We start from the raw sequence: 18936 nt of genomic DNA, 5'->3' as shown, positions 1-18936 counted from the left end.
TAACATTTCAGTAAAATTTAGAAGTTGATGAGACTTTGAAGAAACATCTTTTCCATTATTTTTCAACTAGAATCATATATACATAAATAAAGTTTAACCATCATTCATCAGGTATCAAAATAACTGGACAATAATGCAAAACAAATTTAAGTCCTGAAAACAGAAGACAAAAATGGAAAATTCAGTAGACATCCTTTTACAGAACAACACAAATATGTTTACAGAAAGGCCTGGAGGAAAATGATTCTTAATTCTTAATGACATATATTCTTTTGGCTCCTATTTTGCAATCTATGAAAATCAAACATCGCTGCAGAAACTAGTGCCAATTTAGATCATGCATCCTTGAGGTTCCACAAAAAGTCATTAAACTTTGGATTTGATCACTCCAATAGATTATTTCAGTAATTCATTATATCCTCCATATTTAAAATATATCTAAACCAGACAAGTTAGTCCAATAAACTCATAAACCAGTTAATTAGTGACCCGGCCATCGAAATGGGCCGATTGCCTGTTTGTCCTGATAACTCAGTTTCAAAGAGTCATAGTTGATTCAGATGGCAGGCTTGCACAACCAAAGGAATATCAAAGGAAAATATGAAGAATGAAGAAAACCTAACCAGTTTTCCATAAAAATCAACAAGCAGAACTTGTGCTACAATAAATGAAAAAAACAATTGAAAGCTCATTTTGCCCTGCCCTGCCCAGCACCAGGTTCTCTGAGCCCAAACTTCATATAAGAATTCTCTCATTTGTTCTAGCTCTTGACTGAAACGAAGTTACGCATAGAGAAGAGAGGGAAGATGCTCCATTTATTTCTTAGCAAAGTTGGATGCTGCCCATCTTCACCCACAAATATTGTCTAAAATAAATCAATTCACCTACAAAAGAATATTGTTTAAAATATGAGTTATTAGAAGAGATAAGATAAATAATGAACATGTGAAAAAAAAAAAAAAAAAAAAAAAAAATTAGGTATAGCGCCTATAAATGATAAAATTAGAGAAAGTAGACGTAGGTGGTATGGACATATTCAATGTAGACTCGATGATGCATCTGTTAAAAGAGGAAGAGTTTTTTGCCTAGAGGTTAAGCGACAAAGAGGCTGACCAAAGCTTATGTGGGATGAAGTAATTAAAAATGATTTTACAAAATTAAATCCTAGAGAAGGCATGGTGTATAATAGGAAAGAATGGGAAAAAGAGAGTTCATGTTGCCGACCCCATCCGTCGGGGTTAAAGGCAAGGATGATGATGAAAAGGAATATTGCAGGCACCTAGATATATGTATAAATTTTTTTGTTTGTTTTATATATATATATATATATATAATATGGGTTCCTAGATATATTTATAGTTCAAGAATAAAACCAAATAGATTAAACGAAAACTGCTAGATATGCTATAGGAAGTGAAACTTTAGAGACTGTTAGGAAGATTTCAAACACCTAACTGCCTCGGGATTTTTTAACTTTGTCAGATTCGCCAGAGTAACTTACGCCAGAGAGCTTATACTGAAAGACAATTTAAATTCATGATGGCCAAATTGAACCTGTGACTAGCAAACCTTGGCCATGCTCACCAATCTCATGAGGGTACAGGTCCTCCTGGGTGATGGTAATGTGTGTTGTGTGTGTACCCAGGCCTTAGGTGAGAGTGAAATCAGATGAATCCTATGCTTACAAGTCCAAATAAAACTGAAACAATACGAGGCCATTGAAAATTATACAGAAGGAAACCAATTGATATATTCTGATGGGAAAAAATGCATGGAAAAAGATAGAGATCCATTACACAACTATCCATTACCAGCATAATCTCCAGTGGGAGAACTATCTTCAATGATTATGGCTTAGTCTCAGTATATGGCAGTATAAGCCTCAATTGTCGCAGCCTCTTTTTCTGGTTGATGCTTAGATTTCAACATCTGAGTGTAGCATCTGACTATCTGCTGGTCTAACTTATAATATTGTTCCATCTTCTTTAAAGGTTTCATATCCAGATCAAGGAAAGATGCCTAGTAAATCACAGATTCAGTGAGATATCAATATGGTGAGAACATTAGGCAATTACAAGACTCAGCTTTAAAGTTAGAAAATTTTCTACTGCCATAACAAAACAACTTGTAGCAATCTTCTAATGTGTTCTAGGAGTACTGTATAGATGCAGTAGACTAGAAGACATCAGAAAATAAAATCCCACCTTGTATACAAGCTTCTTCTTTATTATTTTTTCTCTTTTAACAAGTCACTTATACATGAACGACAGAAGGGATTTTAACTTCAATAAATCAACAAATTCGAACACCATGACGGAAAAGAGATTGTTCCATTAAAATCAAACATAAAACCATATGCTTCAATTTTCACATCATTTTAAATGAGTTATTTCCACGAATAATATAGGGGGATTGTAAGATTGGAAAAAAGATTCTATTCAAATTTTCAGCAACGATGGAAAGCTGAATTCAATTCAAATGATTTTGATGTGATGGCCAAACGCCTCCCATTTTATCTGATACCAACCAAACATGTTAAATGCAAAAGATATAAGGGCTGTGTACCTTGTAATCAAAACTTTGACTGGTTGATTCTAGAAATACAACACTATTTGCAGACCCCAAATCCCCATCCTGTCTGGGTCTAAAACAGATCATCATACTCAAGTCCTTTGCAGTTGCAGCTATCAAATAGTCCCTCACAATCTTTAAGCTTTCTTCCAAAGGAATGGAATGCAAAGACGTATATCTGTCTGGCTGTTTCTTGTCACACATATCCCTACATACCATACAAGGCTGAGAAACAATGTCATAATACGCATGAATCACTCCTTCTATGTCGAAAATATCAAGCCTCTGGGCTTCAAGGAGCCGATCAAGTAAACTTGATTTAAAAACTGCCTCAGCAACAAGCTGCAGAAAATTTGTTGTACGCAGTCCATCATCTGCCCGAATGACACATTTGAGTGCATCTTCAAATGCTTCATTAATCATACAACTAGTCCTGTCTGCGCCACCACCCAAGCCCCCAAATATGAGGTAACCATTCAAGAATACACGAAAATTGTTCTGAGGGGTAACAAAGAGAGAATTAATTGCTTTAAGTACTCTGTCCTTGGATTGAGAGAACATATCCAGAGGATCATATTCACTCGCGTCTGATACCTGAGATGAAGTTTGGAACACGCTGAATTATTGAGCCGAAATCATATATGAACAATAAAACCAATGCTAAAGTAAGAAGGCTTGGTTCACAATGGTAATCAAATTCCAAACGACATCAGAGGAAAAATAATATACAACACAATCAAATTTCTGTTGTACGAATATCATATATCAATGCTGAAACAGAAATAAGCTTAAATTAAGATCCCCCTCCCCCAAGTATAGCTTATCCTCGAGCAGAACATAGTAGAAGGAAGAAACATTACCTCTTTTTGTTGCAGTTTCAGGGCCTGGTGCATTCTAAAACGTGATATATTCTTTTTAACAGCATTCCCTTCTGCTATGAAACTTGAAATTGGAAGAAATCCACATTTGGGCTGCTTTATAGAAACAAGAATGCAAATGGAAACAGAAAGTGGTAATGTATTAAACTAGTTATTATGACTCACAGAACAATAAATATTTAATAACACTCTGAACCTTGAGAAGAAACAGAATGAAAATGTAACAGGAAGCACCTTTATCTCAACAGATATGCAGAGATCTTCTTTAAGACTACCTGAAACAAACAAAGTAATAAAGCTTATTAAAATACAACTCTTAAATGAAATGCTAAAAAAAGTGAACTAGTTTTCAGATGGAAATGTTCTTATTGCTTATACAAAAAAAACCTAGTTTTATTTTTTACTGACAATTTCAAAAAAATAAACTGGCAATTGTATTCATGAATGACTCTTCCATCAAATCCCAAGTTTAATGCGTTCTATTTCATACTATTATATAATGATTAATGGGCAACTAAGTAACACCACTGAAGACATGTAATACAGTCAACTCAACTCCATAAGGGCACTCTGTACTCTACGAGACCATATTTTGATTATTTTCTATTTCATCAGCAATTATATCTTTACAACCTTAATCAGTTTCTTTTACTATCTCTTTATAAATGAGTTCTGTGTGGCTAAAAATGGTACTTTATCTTTTTGTTTCCACACACTTCTTAGAATGGTCCCATAAAGAAAGAGAATTATTGTGATGAGTGATAGAGGCTCACATCCAACCAAAAATAAGCTCTTCTTTCAAGTCAAATTGGAGGTTCAAGAAGATTCGGTTTCCTGAGCATTCAACTGGGATAACAATCATAACACCCTTTCAATTGCTGATACTGATGTACAAGCACATAGGTTTTGAAACAGAATGTGCCAAAATTTAAACAGTTAATAAGTCGGTGTTCATCATTAAAATGAATATTTAAAATAATAATACAATTGTGCATGGAGAGAGAATTGGTGATTGGTTAGTGATATTTTAAGAGAAAAAATCCAAACATTGTCCTGATTAACAGGTCAAATGTATACTGAACATCTATCAGATACTATTGTAATCTGAAGCACATGGAATTCCCATCAAACTTATAAACTAACACCAGGAAAAGGATTCCTTGTTATAAGTTCTTTAACTTTTTCCTAGCAATGCTTTAAGGAATGTGAAATCAAGCAAAAGTTAAACAATTACCACAATTGATGGGGGTAAGAACTGAAACCCCAGACTCTGATAAGAGATTATGCGGAAGGTCAGTGATCTAAACCTAGAGGAGGAATGAATAGGTTTGATGGTTGTTTTAAATAGTTTTTCTTTTTAAAATTCTAATGAATTACCAATTATTTAAAATTTGAACTAACACAAAATATCAAAAATCAATCCATCCATCATGCCAATATCATCAAACATTCAACTATAAACAATATAATGTAAAGTAGAAGCAAGCAGGATGAACACAAGTTTTTTTATGTGGAAAACTCCACAGGAAAATATCATGGGACCTAGTCTAGTCAGATCAAATCCACTATAATAAGGAGATTTTACACTAGGTTAACAATTCAAATACCCGAGACCATAGTTACCTATTCACACAGATTGATCCACCAAACTCAGACTCAAAGTCTCCAGACACACATCCTTTAACAAATTGCACTCCTCACATAATATGCCTATTCAACAGTACTTCAATCTTCTGATTCAGTTGTACAATCAATTTCAGTTGGTTGAGTAGTTGGTGTTGATCTTCAATTTAGCTCAGCAGCTATAAGTAGTCAACACTCATATGTCATTCACCAATCTAATGCAGAATGATGCATGAAGATAAACTACATATGCACTCTAATCCCATAATAATGCTCTATGTATCTCTCTTAGGTTCTCTAAGATAATAAGGTATTTATAGACAAAATAGAGTAATGGAGAGATCCAGTAAGTTCGATCAATCAAGGACTCATATCAATTGATCAACATGCATCTAGTACCCTTTGATTGATCTGTCGATTGAAATATTCTGTCTTTTATATTTAAAATTTCAGAAATAGCAGTTTTCAAATATACTCTAACGCAATTCAATTAGGATTTTTCCAAATCAAAACATGAAACCCTATTGCACGAACCCTAATTTTGTGAGTGCATACAGTAGTGCCGATTTACTTTTGTACCCTTGCCTTTGAAAATTACCAATTTTTTTTTGTTGACCCAGGGTATCCAAGGCTTCACCCTGACTAATCCCCAAGGACCCAGGAAGGGTGCCTCCCCACCCTGGGCCGGGTAAGTCGCTGAGTATGGCAGCGGAGGCGTGGCCCCAAGAAATCATAAGTTCCTGGTGGGAATCGAACCTCAGACCTTGGTGCTTGTGAGGCACCAAAGCCCAAGTGATTTTACCACTAGGCCAACCCCTTGGGATTTTCGAAAATTACCATTCTGCCTTAGTTGCAACTTTATTCTCAATTCATCCCTTAGATAGGAGGTAAACTAACTTGACACTATCTTTCAAAAAATCTATCTAAATATGCCAAACTAAATCCTTACTTACATCAAATATGCCAAACTAAATCCTTACTTACAAGGTGTGAATAGAACCAAAGGACACAAGTAGGCATTCCAGTTTCATCTATTGACTCTATTATCAATAGTTCTACAGATGGGAAATGCACCCACCATACAATTGGCAAGGTTGTCATTGCAGGTAACCTACCTATTTCTAAATTTCACCCTCGATTCCCATCAGATGTGATACCTGTTTCTTTAACATTTTTGTACATAATTCATTGAAGAGTATCATGGAGACTACCATTTCCGTGTTCGTCTTTTCCAATTTCAACACTCTGTGATTGTGAATACCTTGTTTGCTGCATTCTAGTGCAACTGCACATGCAATTCTAAGAAACGCACCTATTAATAAGTTGGAAGCAAGTAAAGCAGGAAAACCAGATCTGATCTGAACACAATACAGACCCTATATCTGAGTGACATACAAAAAAAAAAAAATTCTAAACAAGAATCCTAGTAATTTAACTCCCAACATTAATTAAATTGCAAGATGAGATCGTGCTTTTTGATCTCTAAGGGACAGCTGCTTTACACACTTGAAAATACAACATCTTGGGAAAATTATCAAGGAACTAGCAAGCAAATTTAAGCATCTCAGGAGATAGTAATTACCATGGGGGAAAATGGAATGATCAGACATAAGAAGTGCGGAGTCACAAAAAATATTGACCTTGGCAGCATCAACTCGACAGGCAGGACGGTAACCAAGAACCTTATTTTCAATTGACTCCAGAAATTCTCTGGACACGAGGACACGAATCTGCTAAGTTGAAGGAAGCTCAAAGGTTAGAGATCTTACTGACGCCATCAAGGTCATGACATTTCCAAATATGATATCAACTAAAAGTTTTACTATAATTCCTTCACATATACAAAAAGTATATATCACTAAATTGATTGACCAAACTCATGGTTTTCAAGAGCATTAATTACAAAGATTCCAAGCCTATTCTAGTTTTTCCATTGAACGGAAAACGAAAACATGCCATAAAACAAACTAAGATTAGATATATTTATAAAGGAAAAAATAAAAAAATAAAAACACCACAGCACTAGAATGACTCCAACAAATGTATTCACAATGAGATCAAAAATAACAACTTCAAGAGCACGAAGTAAAACTTCCTTTGGACAAGCTTCAAGTCAACCTCACCCCATTTTCCATCTTCTCATCATCAATATAAACCACAACAACAACAGTAATAATAAAGCAAAGATGGCGGCACAAGACAAAAATCAAGGAAAAGTAACTTAACATACCCCAGCATCAACATATTCAGAACCTAATAACGGGCACATTACATGCCGCACAAACAGTTGTTTTGCAATCTCCCTTGTAGGAGCTGATACAAGGCTGTTTGCATCTTTCCATAGAAGGCATTCATGCATGGTAAGAGCTGGACAGCTATTTTCACATTCGGTGCTGTTCCTAGGAGCCTTTCGTATGCGTAATACTTTGCCAACCTATATAGAATAGAAGAAAGAAGTAATAAGTGATAAACAAAAATGTAAGAACAAAGCCCTTTCTCATTTAGTAATATTTTCACAATCTCCATCTCTTTCTCGTACGTAGCAGAAAATCTATAGGAAGTTTAATCTAATTGTTTAATGTTTTTTTACAGTTTCTTTCTGTAGACAAATCCACTTAGTGAAGCAATGCAATGATAACAAGAAAAAGAGGCAAATAACCTGGCATAATCCACTTGATGTTAAATTCAAAGTCTTCTTTGTGTTCGTTTTACATTATCACACTAATAATATAATTTTGTGTTTTCTTTATTCTGAGTCAAGGGTACTTCGTAATATTACATTTTCTTTATATTGGCAGTGATAATGGTCCATGAGTCCAATTGAGTTACGTCATGATACTTGATTTCTATATGTAGTCTTATTTGATCTAGAATACTAAATGGTTGTCAAAGTTTCTAAATTGTTATCTTTTGAAATCCTCATCCTAGTAAGAGTATAAAAAATCCCGGCAGCCTTGTAAGGATGTATAACCCTTCTACAAATAGAGTTGACTTCTGAAAATTTGAGATTGTGCTTGTCTAATGCGGCTTAATGTTTGAGAAAATTGGGTTTAAAGATTCTAGGTGAGAGTTGTAGATTCTTCAGTTCTTCCATTCCTTGAGCACTTTTCGAGCTTGTAAACCCGAGAACAGATATGTTTTAACTTCCAGTTATAGGAAGCGGGATGTGAGACCACAAATCAATAAAGAAATATCTTTCTATTTGGATCTCTGACCGAGGGGAGCGTGGCCCAATTGCCCCCCTTGAGGTAAATTCACCCAGGACATACAGTGCTATGATAGGCCAATATTGAAAGGAAGGATAGGAAAATTCCTCAGCTAAGCAAGTGTCAAAAGAGCAAGCATAGGAAGGATGATCCGAGTCCTATTACACAAGCCCAAACAAAATTCTAAACCCTTTCTTGCACTCTTCATAGTCCTAAATACTCAACAAGTAAGAATCTTTCAACCACTATAACTGATTGTAACCAGTCCTGAAACCCTCTCTTACTGTCGGCCTTCAATTGTGATTCATAGGTAATAAGACGATGTTCCCCACACTATCCTGCATCATGCAGAGCTACAATAAAACACAATTTCATGCTTCCAAGGAAATTAAGGTTTGGGTTATGTAATAGTCATCTATAGATTCTGAACATTAACTATATCTATATATATATATATATAAAATAAAAAAAAACCAATAACAATTGGATTCAGGTAAATTTCTATAGATCCTCAAACTTTTCTTTCTTTAACTATAAATAGTAGCATCAATTTCATTTTTATTACTCACTATGCAGATTCATCCACTTTACAGTTCAGATACTTTTATAGATTCTCTTACTGATCTACCCACTTTATAGATTCTCGTTTTCTAATTGGAAACTATTATCAATGTATTATGGCAATCCGGAAAAGAGGCAGATCAAGGAAAGCAATTCTAGCTACTAGAATTTTCCAACCACTGTGTGGTTGCCGGGGAAAATAAAGAACAGCTCAGAAATTAAAAATTATGTTATGTTCTGATTTCCAGAAAATAACAATCTCAGACACTTTATAGATTCTCGTTTTCTAATTGGAAACTATTATCAATGTATTATGGCAATCCGGAAAAGAGGCAGATCAAGGAAAGCAATTCTAGCTAGTAGAATTTTCCAACCAGTGTGTGGTTGCCTAGAAAAATAAAGAACAGAAATTAAAAATTATGTTATGTTCTGATTTCTAGAAAATAACAATCTCAGCCCAACCAATACCTGTAATACTGTCAGGCTCAGTCAAGTTCCGGACGATCAAAAGATTCGAATTCATAAATTCAATTTCTTTACATTCCCTACAGTTTCTCAGCAGCCAAACAAAGTAACTCAAACTACAACTCTCTATAAATATCATTCATATACTTTACCCACAAAAGAACTTACTAGTAGATACAATAACAAATTGAAGCAGAAATGAACATACAAAAGTTGGGGAAGAGCCGGTATAAGCAAGAACCAGATTAGCAGCTCCTTCTCCCCTGTAAGTCCAATCTCCTGCATCCTTTTGCTCTAGAATCACCTCCATACACTGCAATGCCAAAGATAATCACGTGAATTGTGCATATTCATGTATACAAACACACAAAATATGTGTGAGGACTTGTTTGATCGGGGGTGTTTTGAATTTCTCATACCTCAATCCAGAAATCCAAGAAGATAGTAGGGATTTAGGGTTTAGAGCGGTCAGTGCCCTAGCTTCTTGAACATTAGCTCCAGCAAAGTCTGTGTTCTTCCAGCAACGACACAGAGGGATTGAGGGCTTCCAAAAGGATAACGAATTTCATGTTACTTTTACCGTTATATATGCAATGTTAAAAAGCAACCAACTAATTTAACCCGGCCGGACGAGTTTGGGACTATTCTAATCCGGTAAGGGGTTGGTTTAGAAGAGAATTTAAAATCGAACTCATCCCGATTAATAATTAGTAATGTATAAATAAATATTATTTTATCTATTAAAATTTTCCTTTTTTTTATTTTTTTATAATAATTTTAAATTGAGTTAAATGCTCCCCTTCAAATTTAAATTTATTACTCTCATATTAAATAATTTAAATTGAATTAAATGCTTCCCTTCAAATTTAAATTTATTTAAATAATTTATCAGGTTTTGTTTAATTTGTTCTAATACGTCTTTTTTAAATTTGTTAAAGTAAATTACCTAAATTACTCGTCATTGTTTTAAGTATACTTTTATCCTTAATTTTTTTAGACGTGTTATTTAAAGAGGAACTCGCCCCCGTGTCAGCAGCCAAGCCTTCCCTTTTTTTTCTTCTCTTTTTTTGGAATTTCTAAAGTATTACTTAAAACAATTTCGGGTAATGTGTTTACCTTTTGCAAACCCATCTCCCTCAAAATCCCTTTGCAAAAAAAGAACCCTCTGCAAACTCATCTCCCTCAAAATCTCTTTTGGAGGTTCTATTTTTTTTTTGAAGGGGACGTTACAATATGTTTACCTTTTAAAATCTAAAACCAACCTCAAGCACAAAAATTTTCATAGTCAATTTTACGAAGTTTTAAAAAATTGAAGGATAATTTCTATGATGGGCCTGCCTTCTTCAACTGCATTTCATTAGAATTTCAAATATTACCGTAAGCATTAATTTTCAAAAATATCTAGGAGCATGTCTAGTAGATTTACACAGTATAAAAAATAAATAAATAAAATCTCTTACATTTCCTAAGGACCTTTTGCTGCCCCCAAATTAGTCTAAACCAGAGCTGTAATGTATTAGCAATAGCCATTTACAACAGAGTGGTAATAACTGGTAAAAGAAGATTTTTATTTGCATCATTGTAATACAATACTTTTGCCAGCTTCAAATGATTAAGAGAGTTCTCGGTCCTAATTAATTCTTCCAAATTACATCAGGAAACCAGGTTTTGAAGGGAAAACTTATGAACATTACAAACAAATATAAAAGTCAAGCAGTCTCATTAATATATTTAGAAACATGGTCTGCAGAGAGTTTTTTTTTTTTTTTTTTTTTTTGCCTAGAGAGAGATAGAGAGAGAGAGAGAGCAAAGAGACTTTGAAAATAAAAATTAAGGTCAGTAATCAATAGATTGCTGACATGTGGGGGAGTTTAAAATGTACTTGAAAAAATGGAAAGTAATTTAGGTATTTTATTTTATTAATTTAAAGAAGAGGTGTCAGAGCAAATTAAACCAAAACTTGACGGGGTTGCCGAAGTAATTTTTGCTCAAGTTTAATATGAGAGCAATAAATCCAAACCTGAGATGGTGTCAGAGCATTTAACCCTTTAAAATTATAACTTATGATTATTAAATATTTTACTAAACTACAAAAATTTATATAATTTATCTTAAATTTTTTTTAATTTGAATTGTTTTTCTTTTAAAAAAAAAGTATGCATATCTGAGCACGCCCGAACTTGCCCTGACCCTGATGCCGGGCGCCTCGAATCGAGTTTGGAAAAATATTTGCATTCGTGGGATGGGTTTGGGAAATGAGTGTCCCTTCCCGAACCCGTCCCGTTGACATCCCTAATTACTATATGGTTACATATATTATACATTTAAGTATTACTTAGGTTGTCTTCCTTCTTTTTTTTTCTTTTTTTCTTTTTTCTTTTTTTGCAAAACACACAAATCCACTATTTGCCTCCACGAGGACTTAAACCTCTCTCTTCCGGGTCAAGTGATTATTAATATTTAATAAAATTATGAAAAATTTCCTTTGTAAAATAGTTGATTTTTTTTTTTTCCTTTTCCATAAAAAAAGAAAGGATTTTTTATCGTCCAAGTAACCATCGTGCAGTGATTTTATCAATTTGATAAAATAAAGGTGAATTACTCCACTCTTCTTCCAAAGATTTTTTAAAATATTTATGAATTAGAGTTTTTGAAATATAATCCTAACACATTTGTCAGAGTGAAGACTTGTTATTTTATGGGTTAGGTGGAAAAATATCCGTTGATATATAGGGTTTGTGCAGAAATAGTCCCTATTTTTTGAAAATATACATTTCAGTCCATAAAATTCAAAAAAGTGTGCAAATAAGCCCCTCTGACCACTTTTTGGTCAAAATTGACATAAAATAAATTCAAAAACCCTATTTTGCCCTTGGGTTAAGTGCAAAAAGTCCCCCTCTACTATCGATATAGTGCAAAACAGTCCTTGTGTGGTATAAAACACCCCTATACTATCAATTTGGTGCAATTACCCCCCTGTTCGCATAAAAAGACATTAATACCTTCTCTAATATAAATGAAATAATATTAAAAAAATTAGGCAATGTAAAATTACCATTTTAGATCATTTATTCTTTTCTTTTTCCCTTTATTTTTTCCTTTGTATTTGGTTGATTGATTTGTAGGTTGTGATGGTGGAGGGTTCAGAGGCGGTCAAGGTGATGGAGGGAGAGGTAGAACAAGCCTCGGAGGCCCTAGAGGTGGTGGCGGCTTTAAAAGTTGTGGTGGCGGTAGAGGTGATGGAGGGGGGAGGAGGGGATAAAGGCGACTGTGGTAGAGGTGATGGAGGGAGAGGAAGGGGCAGAGACGGCCGCCGTCTCATCGTCGTAGAATGAGACCTCAACCTTTCACCGTCAACCAAACTCCGCGCGGCAAGCTCTCATCCTTACCGAACGGCAAACACCAATAGATCCAGACCCTTCTCATCAGTTGCCATCACCGATGACATATTAACGGCATCCCGAGCTCGCCGTCCTTTACCGTCGCCAACAGCCACCAACAACTGGGTTTGTGATGTGGCTTTGTTTGATGACACACTGAGTTAACTTAGCAGATCGGCATTAAACTTTGGCTATGGGGTTGAATTGAATGGCTAAAATAAACATAGTGGATGTGGTGGTGGTGGTGGGGGTGGAGCGTAGGAGAAAATGGTATAATAGGAAAAGAAAAGGGAAAAATAGGGTTTTTGAATTTATTTTATGTCAATTTTGACCAAAAAGTAGTTAGATGGGCTTATTTGCACTTTTTTTGAATTTTATGGATTGAAATGCCCATTTTCAAAAAGTATGGAATATTTCTGCACAAACCATATATATCAGGGGGTTTTTTGCACTTAACCCAAAAAGTTATATTAGAGAGGGTATTAATGTCTTTTTATACAATTGACACGCCCTTTATTGCTAGTCGCTTCACAATGGTCAAATTATGAGTGTGGTTTAAGAAGCCTTTTCGGTCAAATTTAAATTTATAAAACCACTACTAATATAGCATAGGAGTAGGGATAGTCCCACGAGATTGTAAGGGTATTTAGAATAAAAGTTAGATTAGTAGGTCAAGTGATCAAAAGAGTGGTTTGGTTTCGTTTAATTAAACTACAATTAACTAAATGAAACAATGCAATAGCAAACAATCTAAATAGAGTAGGGTGTAAAGAATAAGATAGAGGTCTTAGGGCATAGGAATCACCACTAAGCTCTTCCTCTAAACATCTAGCCTTTAACAAATTGGGGGAATTCAATGTTGTAACCAAGGTGTATGTGTGCTAACAATTGAAACAATGAGCATGGAAGTCAATAACAAGCATGAATTGTCTACTTAAGCTAGAGTGTAGTATAAATCATTAAATTAAAGCACTAACCATTCAATAAACCCACAATTGTAGCACATCTTAATCTAGAGAAATATACATCTTGTAACTAAAAAACATGGATTATCAAACACCAACATGGATTGTCTACCTAATCTAGGAATTAAAATGCAATTACACTAATGATAAGGAAATTAAATTAATTAACTAGGGGTGTAGAACAATCCACCAAGCATGATCATGGTCCATCAAATCAATTTATAAGAGTATCCATTAAGAACAATGATACATAACCATCACTAAATTCTCAATTTAACCACACATAAACATGTATCAAATCTAGAGAAACTAGTGTGGAGATATAATTCCCAATTTAATCACACATAGACATGTAAATAAACTAGAGAATTAATTGGAATAATTGATCCATACAAATCATAGACAAAGTCAAGATCTATATGTTCAAATGGTTAAAACATTTATTACAACATAGAATCCCAAAAAATGTCAAAAGTCTAGATGACTAGCCTATGACTTTTCCAAGCCCTAAGAAGTTGACTTAGCCATTCATTGATGTGAAAATGAAACCCTCAAGGGATATCTTTAAGTTTAGCTCCATTTTCTTACCACTTTTCTTGCTCAAGAACCTAATCTCTAAAGAGAGAAACTATGCCTAGCTATGTAAAAAATATCTAACAAAAAATGTCAAAAGTTGGAACAGCTATACAATTGATTCAATTTGATTTAAATACAAGTCCCTTTGTGTAGGCAACAAGTCAAAAAATAGCCTTTTCATTGGTGCAATCTCACAGCCCCTTGGTAGGTGGCATTCGGGCGTACTTGGGAATTAAACAACTCACTGTCAGCAGGATTTATTGATTGCCAGGGCCTTTGATGGATTGCTAATGGCTTTGGTCGATCGAAGATGATGTGGCATACTTATCTTGACAACTGACAACCTTATTTGCTTAGCTGGCGCTGAAGTGGCACTGTGAACTATCGCTAAAAGCTTCGATCGATCACCACTTGGAACAAATGATGAGGTGGTAGTCTTATCCTTTTGCTAACGTGGCTTCAATGGATCGCGAGTCCTTTGATCAATCGTAGATGAATCTTCGATCGATTGCCAATGTAGGGCAAATTTTCAGACTTTCTCTAGATTTTCTTCTTGACTCCAAACAGGACTTAATTGGCTGTTTTTAGCCCGTTTGAACCTTATTAACCTGAAATAGACAAAACCAAGAATTAGAACTAAACTATGAAAGTAAGATAGATGAATAGACTAAAATACCCTAACTTAGGGGCTAAAATACGCAACATTTGAGCACTTATCAGCGAACATAGGGTAATTGCACCAAATTGATAGTATAGGGGGGTTTTATACTACACATGGACTATTTTGCACTATATCGATAGTAGGAGGTTTTTTACACTTAACCCTTATTTTATTTTATTTTAACAAAGCAAACAAGCACCACAAACAAACAAACTATAGAACAAAAGCCAGGCTACCAGAAGCAACACAACCACCCAACTACCTAGGCAAACCATTGAACACTTGATTCTCCGTTGGATAAGACATAGAATATTTAGCTACTTCATAAGCTACTGTATTTGCTCCTCGACAGACGTGAGCAACTCGAACAACATGGATGACCTCCATAAGATGGTGAATATCATGGACCAAGGCAGAAATGTCTATAGGATAAGCTCGCTCACCCAGCACTGCCTCACATAAAATAAGAGAATCACTTTCCAAACATAAGCTACAAAAATGAAAGATACTAGCCCAAAGAAGTGCCTCACACATGACATACGCCTTTGCCAAAAGAGTTAAAGAAGCATCGAAAAGCTTTAACACAACGATTCTTGATAAGCACTGAAAAATGCGCATTTAAACCCCTTAAGCTTGAATGTTCTAAGACCTTATTCTATCTTATTTTCCCGTTTTAGTCTAATTTCATATTATTTCCCTTTTCAGGCACTTATCCATAAAATAAGTCAATTCAACTGAATTAGAGCATTAAAAGAAGTAATCTCGAGCTTAGTGGAAGAAAGGAGCAAAGTGGTGAAGAAGCCTTCTCTGATCGATCGAACCAAGCTCCAATCGATCACACTATGATCGTCCCAACCATGCTGTAATGGATCGAGCCTTTTGTCCTTATCTTCAAGAAACCTTTCCTTCGATCGATCGAACCCTTTTGATCTTATCCTCACCTACCACTTTGTCCTTTTTCCAAAAATATCTCTACCTTGTTATTATCCAAAAAGTGTGCCGCAAAGGTTCGATCGATCCGAGCAACCTTGTGATCAATTAAGCTGCCTCAAATTGCATGAAAAATAGAGTTCCAACCAAATTAAAGGGTGTTTATGGTGCAATCATTTGGAGGTCCTAGTGCACGAGATCTAACAATTGGGTGTGACATTAGAGCTACCTATATAAGGATTTTGGCTATTTTGAGTAAAAGAGGTTGGTTAGTTAGAGAGGCTTGGCTAGAGATTAGATAGAGAAAACATACAATTTGGGAAAATTCTTTCACTCATCTAGGGTTTCTACCAAGAACACAAGAGAAGGAGGATGAATTCTACAATAGAGATAGCCCTTGAGGGTTAGATGACTGACGAGGCCGCTTGTGAACGCCAAAATTGATGTAGTGAATATGCGGTTCAAGAAAAACCTTTTGGGTCAAGTTTAAATTTATAAAAACCACTACCAACACTACTACTAACGTAGTAAGGGTGAGTAGGGATCGTCCCAAGGGATTATGGGGATTAAGCAATGTCGGAGTTGATTGTGGAATCGCAATTAGGGCTAGTAGGTCGAGTGATCAAACAATTGGTTGGTTGGTTGATTAAAGAGCAACTAAATTAGACTAAGTAATAGCAAAAGAGTGCAATTAAGAGTAAGTAAGAGAGAGAAGAGTCTTGGGGTTTAGAGATCACCACCAAGCATTGCATTTCTATATTATTGACAAGTGATTAATGAGAGCAATTAGGGTGTTGCAATATTGGTGTGTGTGTATTTGGTTGATTCAACAAGCAAGGATGAATAGTTAAGCATGTATTGTCTAAACATCATGTGAAAGGCACAATATATCTAAGCAATGAAGGATATATTGTCTAAACAACATGTGAAAGGCACAATAAATCAAAACAAGTCATTAATCCTTTTTATTAGGCTCACAATCCAAATACAACACAAGATTAGAGTGCTAATTGCATGCAAAAGCTTGGATCATCAAACAACAAGCATAGATTATCCTCCCATTTAACACTACACTACAACTACACTACATCTACACTACTAGCATGAAAATAAACTAGGGAAGAGGCACAATCCATCAAGAGATAAGCATGAACCATCAAGAGAATCACAAAAGCATTCTTTTAAGCACAATGTTTTGACAATCTCTAAATCTATGGCATCAATACACATAGACATGCATCAATAACACAAAATCTAGAGACAAGAACATGAACATCAATTCTAGCATACATAGACATATGAATAGAATAAAATGATCAATTGGAAGTATTAAATCACATAAATCATTGATTAAACAAGATCTATATATATCAAAGTGTCAAAACATTAATTACAACACTAATCCCTTAATAATACACAAGATTAGGATATAGAAAGCATGCTTGGGACTAATTCTAGCCCCAAGAGGATGTCTAGCCACTCATGGTAATGATGCTCCAACCCTCAAGGGTTAACTCCATGGAAGAGGTTTGCTCCTTGTTGATGAAGATCTCCAATGGTATCTCTAGCCTCCTCCTCCTCTAAAATTCCTCTCCAAGAGATGATATGAAAAATAATGTTAGCTTTTTTTTTTTTTAAAAGCAATCCTTATCCTTATATAGGTAGGTCAAACTGACACCCAAAATGAGCTGGGGTCGTGCACACAATATTCTCTAATGATTGGATAAAGGACAACTTTCAATGAGATGGAATTTTAACTTTTTCGCACTGGAGGAAGTTCGATCGATCGAAAGTAAGTGAGATCGATCGAACTTAGACTGGATTGATCCAATTGGCTGAGCTTTTTGGAAAAAGACAAATCCGAGATATTTATGGGAGATATTTATGGGAAAAGGACAAAAGTGGTTAGCGGGTGGACAGCTATGGATAAAATCAATCATTTGGATAAGGACAAATGTGTTCGATCGATCGAAGAATGATGTTGGATCGATCGAACTTTTGGACTTAAGTGCTTTGGGTCAAGGCTTGGATCTATCTTGAAGTGCTGAGATCGATCAATGTTCGATCGATCGAACCTTGGACTTGGATTGATCGAACTTACTGCTTTGCTTCATTTTGCTTCTTTCTTTCTCCACTTTGCTTATTTCTTTGTTTAATCCAAGAATTGCTTCAATTAAGCTCTTATTTGGCTGAGTTAGCTTATTTTCGGGATAAGTGCCTGAAAATGGAAATAATACAAAATCAATCTAAAACGATAAAGTAAGATAGATAAAGGTACTAGAATGCCTAAGCTTAAGGGGCTTAAATACGCACTTTTCAGTGCTCATCAATGACAATATCAATGAGTGGCTAAACCATTCTCTTGGGGCTAGAGATAGCCCAAAGCATGCCTCCTACACTTTGATGTTTTGTAATTAATGGGGATTTGTGTTGTATATCTTGTCTTAACATCTTTTATATATATAAATCTTATTTTTACAATGATTTGTGTAGTTTAATACTTCCAATTGATCATTTAATTCTATCCATATGTCTATGTATGCTAAAATGGATGTTCATGTGTTTATTTCTAGATTTTGTGACATTGATGCATGTCTATGTGTGTTGATTTTATGAACCTAGTGATGGTCAAGGCATGGTGCTTAAATGGGTTACTCTTGTAGTTTATTTGATGGTTCATACTAATTTCTTGATGGATTGTGCCACCTCCTTAGTTTAATTAGTTTAATTTTCATGTCACTAGCTTAGTTGTAGTGTAATTGCCTTACTTTCTTAGATAGGTGGACAATCCATTCTTATTGTTTGATGTTCCATGCTTATGAGTGCAAGTAGTATATTTCTCTAATTTGTTGAGTGGGTATTATTGGTGGGCTTATGGAAAGATTAATAGCTTAATTTGATATGTTGTGCTATTCACTAGATTGACTAGACAATGTTTGCTTACTTGGCCATCCATGCTAATATTTCAATTAATAGCACACACTTTCATTTACAACACACAATCCCCTTAATCCATCAAATATTGAATGTCTAGGAAGGTAATGCTTAGTGGTGAACTCTATGACACAAGACTACTTTCTCATATTCTCTACACCTTATTTGTTATAGTTGTTTTACATT

General features: G+C 34.9%; 1 protein-coding gene across 1 annotated transcript; it reads right to left on the bottom strand.

Annotated features, from left to right (window-relative positions):
- Positions 1-452: 452 nt before the first annotated feature.
- On the bottom strand, positions 453-9881 carry LOC132276970 (inositol-pentakisphosphate 2-kinase-like). The gene is made up of 9 exons (XM_059778639.1): positions 9724-9881; positions 9513-9617; positions 7303-7506; positions 6655-6802; positions 3684-3724; positions 3432-3542; positions 2566-3165; positions 1812-2019; positions 453-884 (listed from the first exon to the last, which is right to left on the bottom strand). Exons 2-8 carry the CDS (start codon positions 9612-9614, stop codon positions 1861-1863), a joined length of 1365 nt encoding a protein of 454 aa, XP_059634622.1. The 5' UTR covers positions 9615-9617; positions 9724-9881; the 3' UTR covers positions 453-884; positions 1812-1860.
- Positions 9882-18936: the final 9055 nt, after the last annotated feature.

This window comes from Cornus florida, unplaced genomic scaffold (assembly GCF_030987335.1).
Source record: "Cornus florida cultivar Cherokee Brave unplaced genomic scaffold, ASM3098733v1 CherokeeBrave_3.0.0_Hap2_Chr10, whole genome shotgun sequence".
Lineage (NCBI taxonomy): Eukaryota > Viridiplantae > Streptophyta > Magnoliopsida > Cornales > Cornaceae > Cornus > Cornus florida.
Note: the sequence above shows the minus strand (reverse complement) of the source record. Positions and strands in the feature narration are given on the sequence as shown.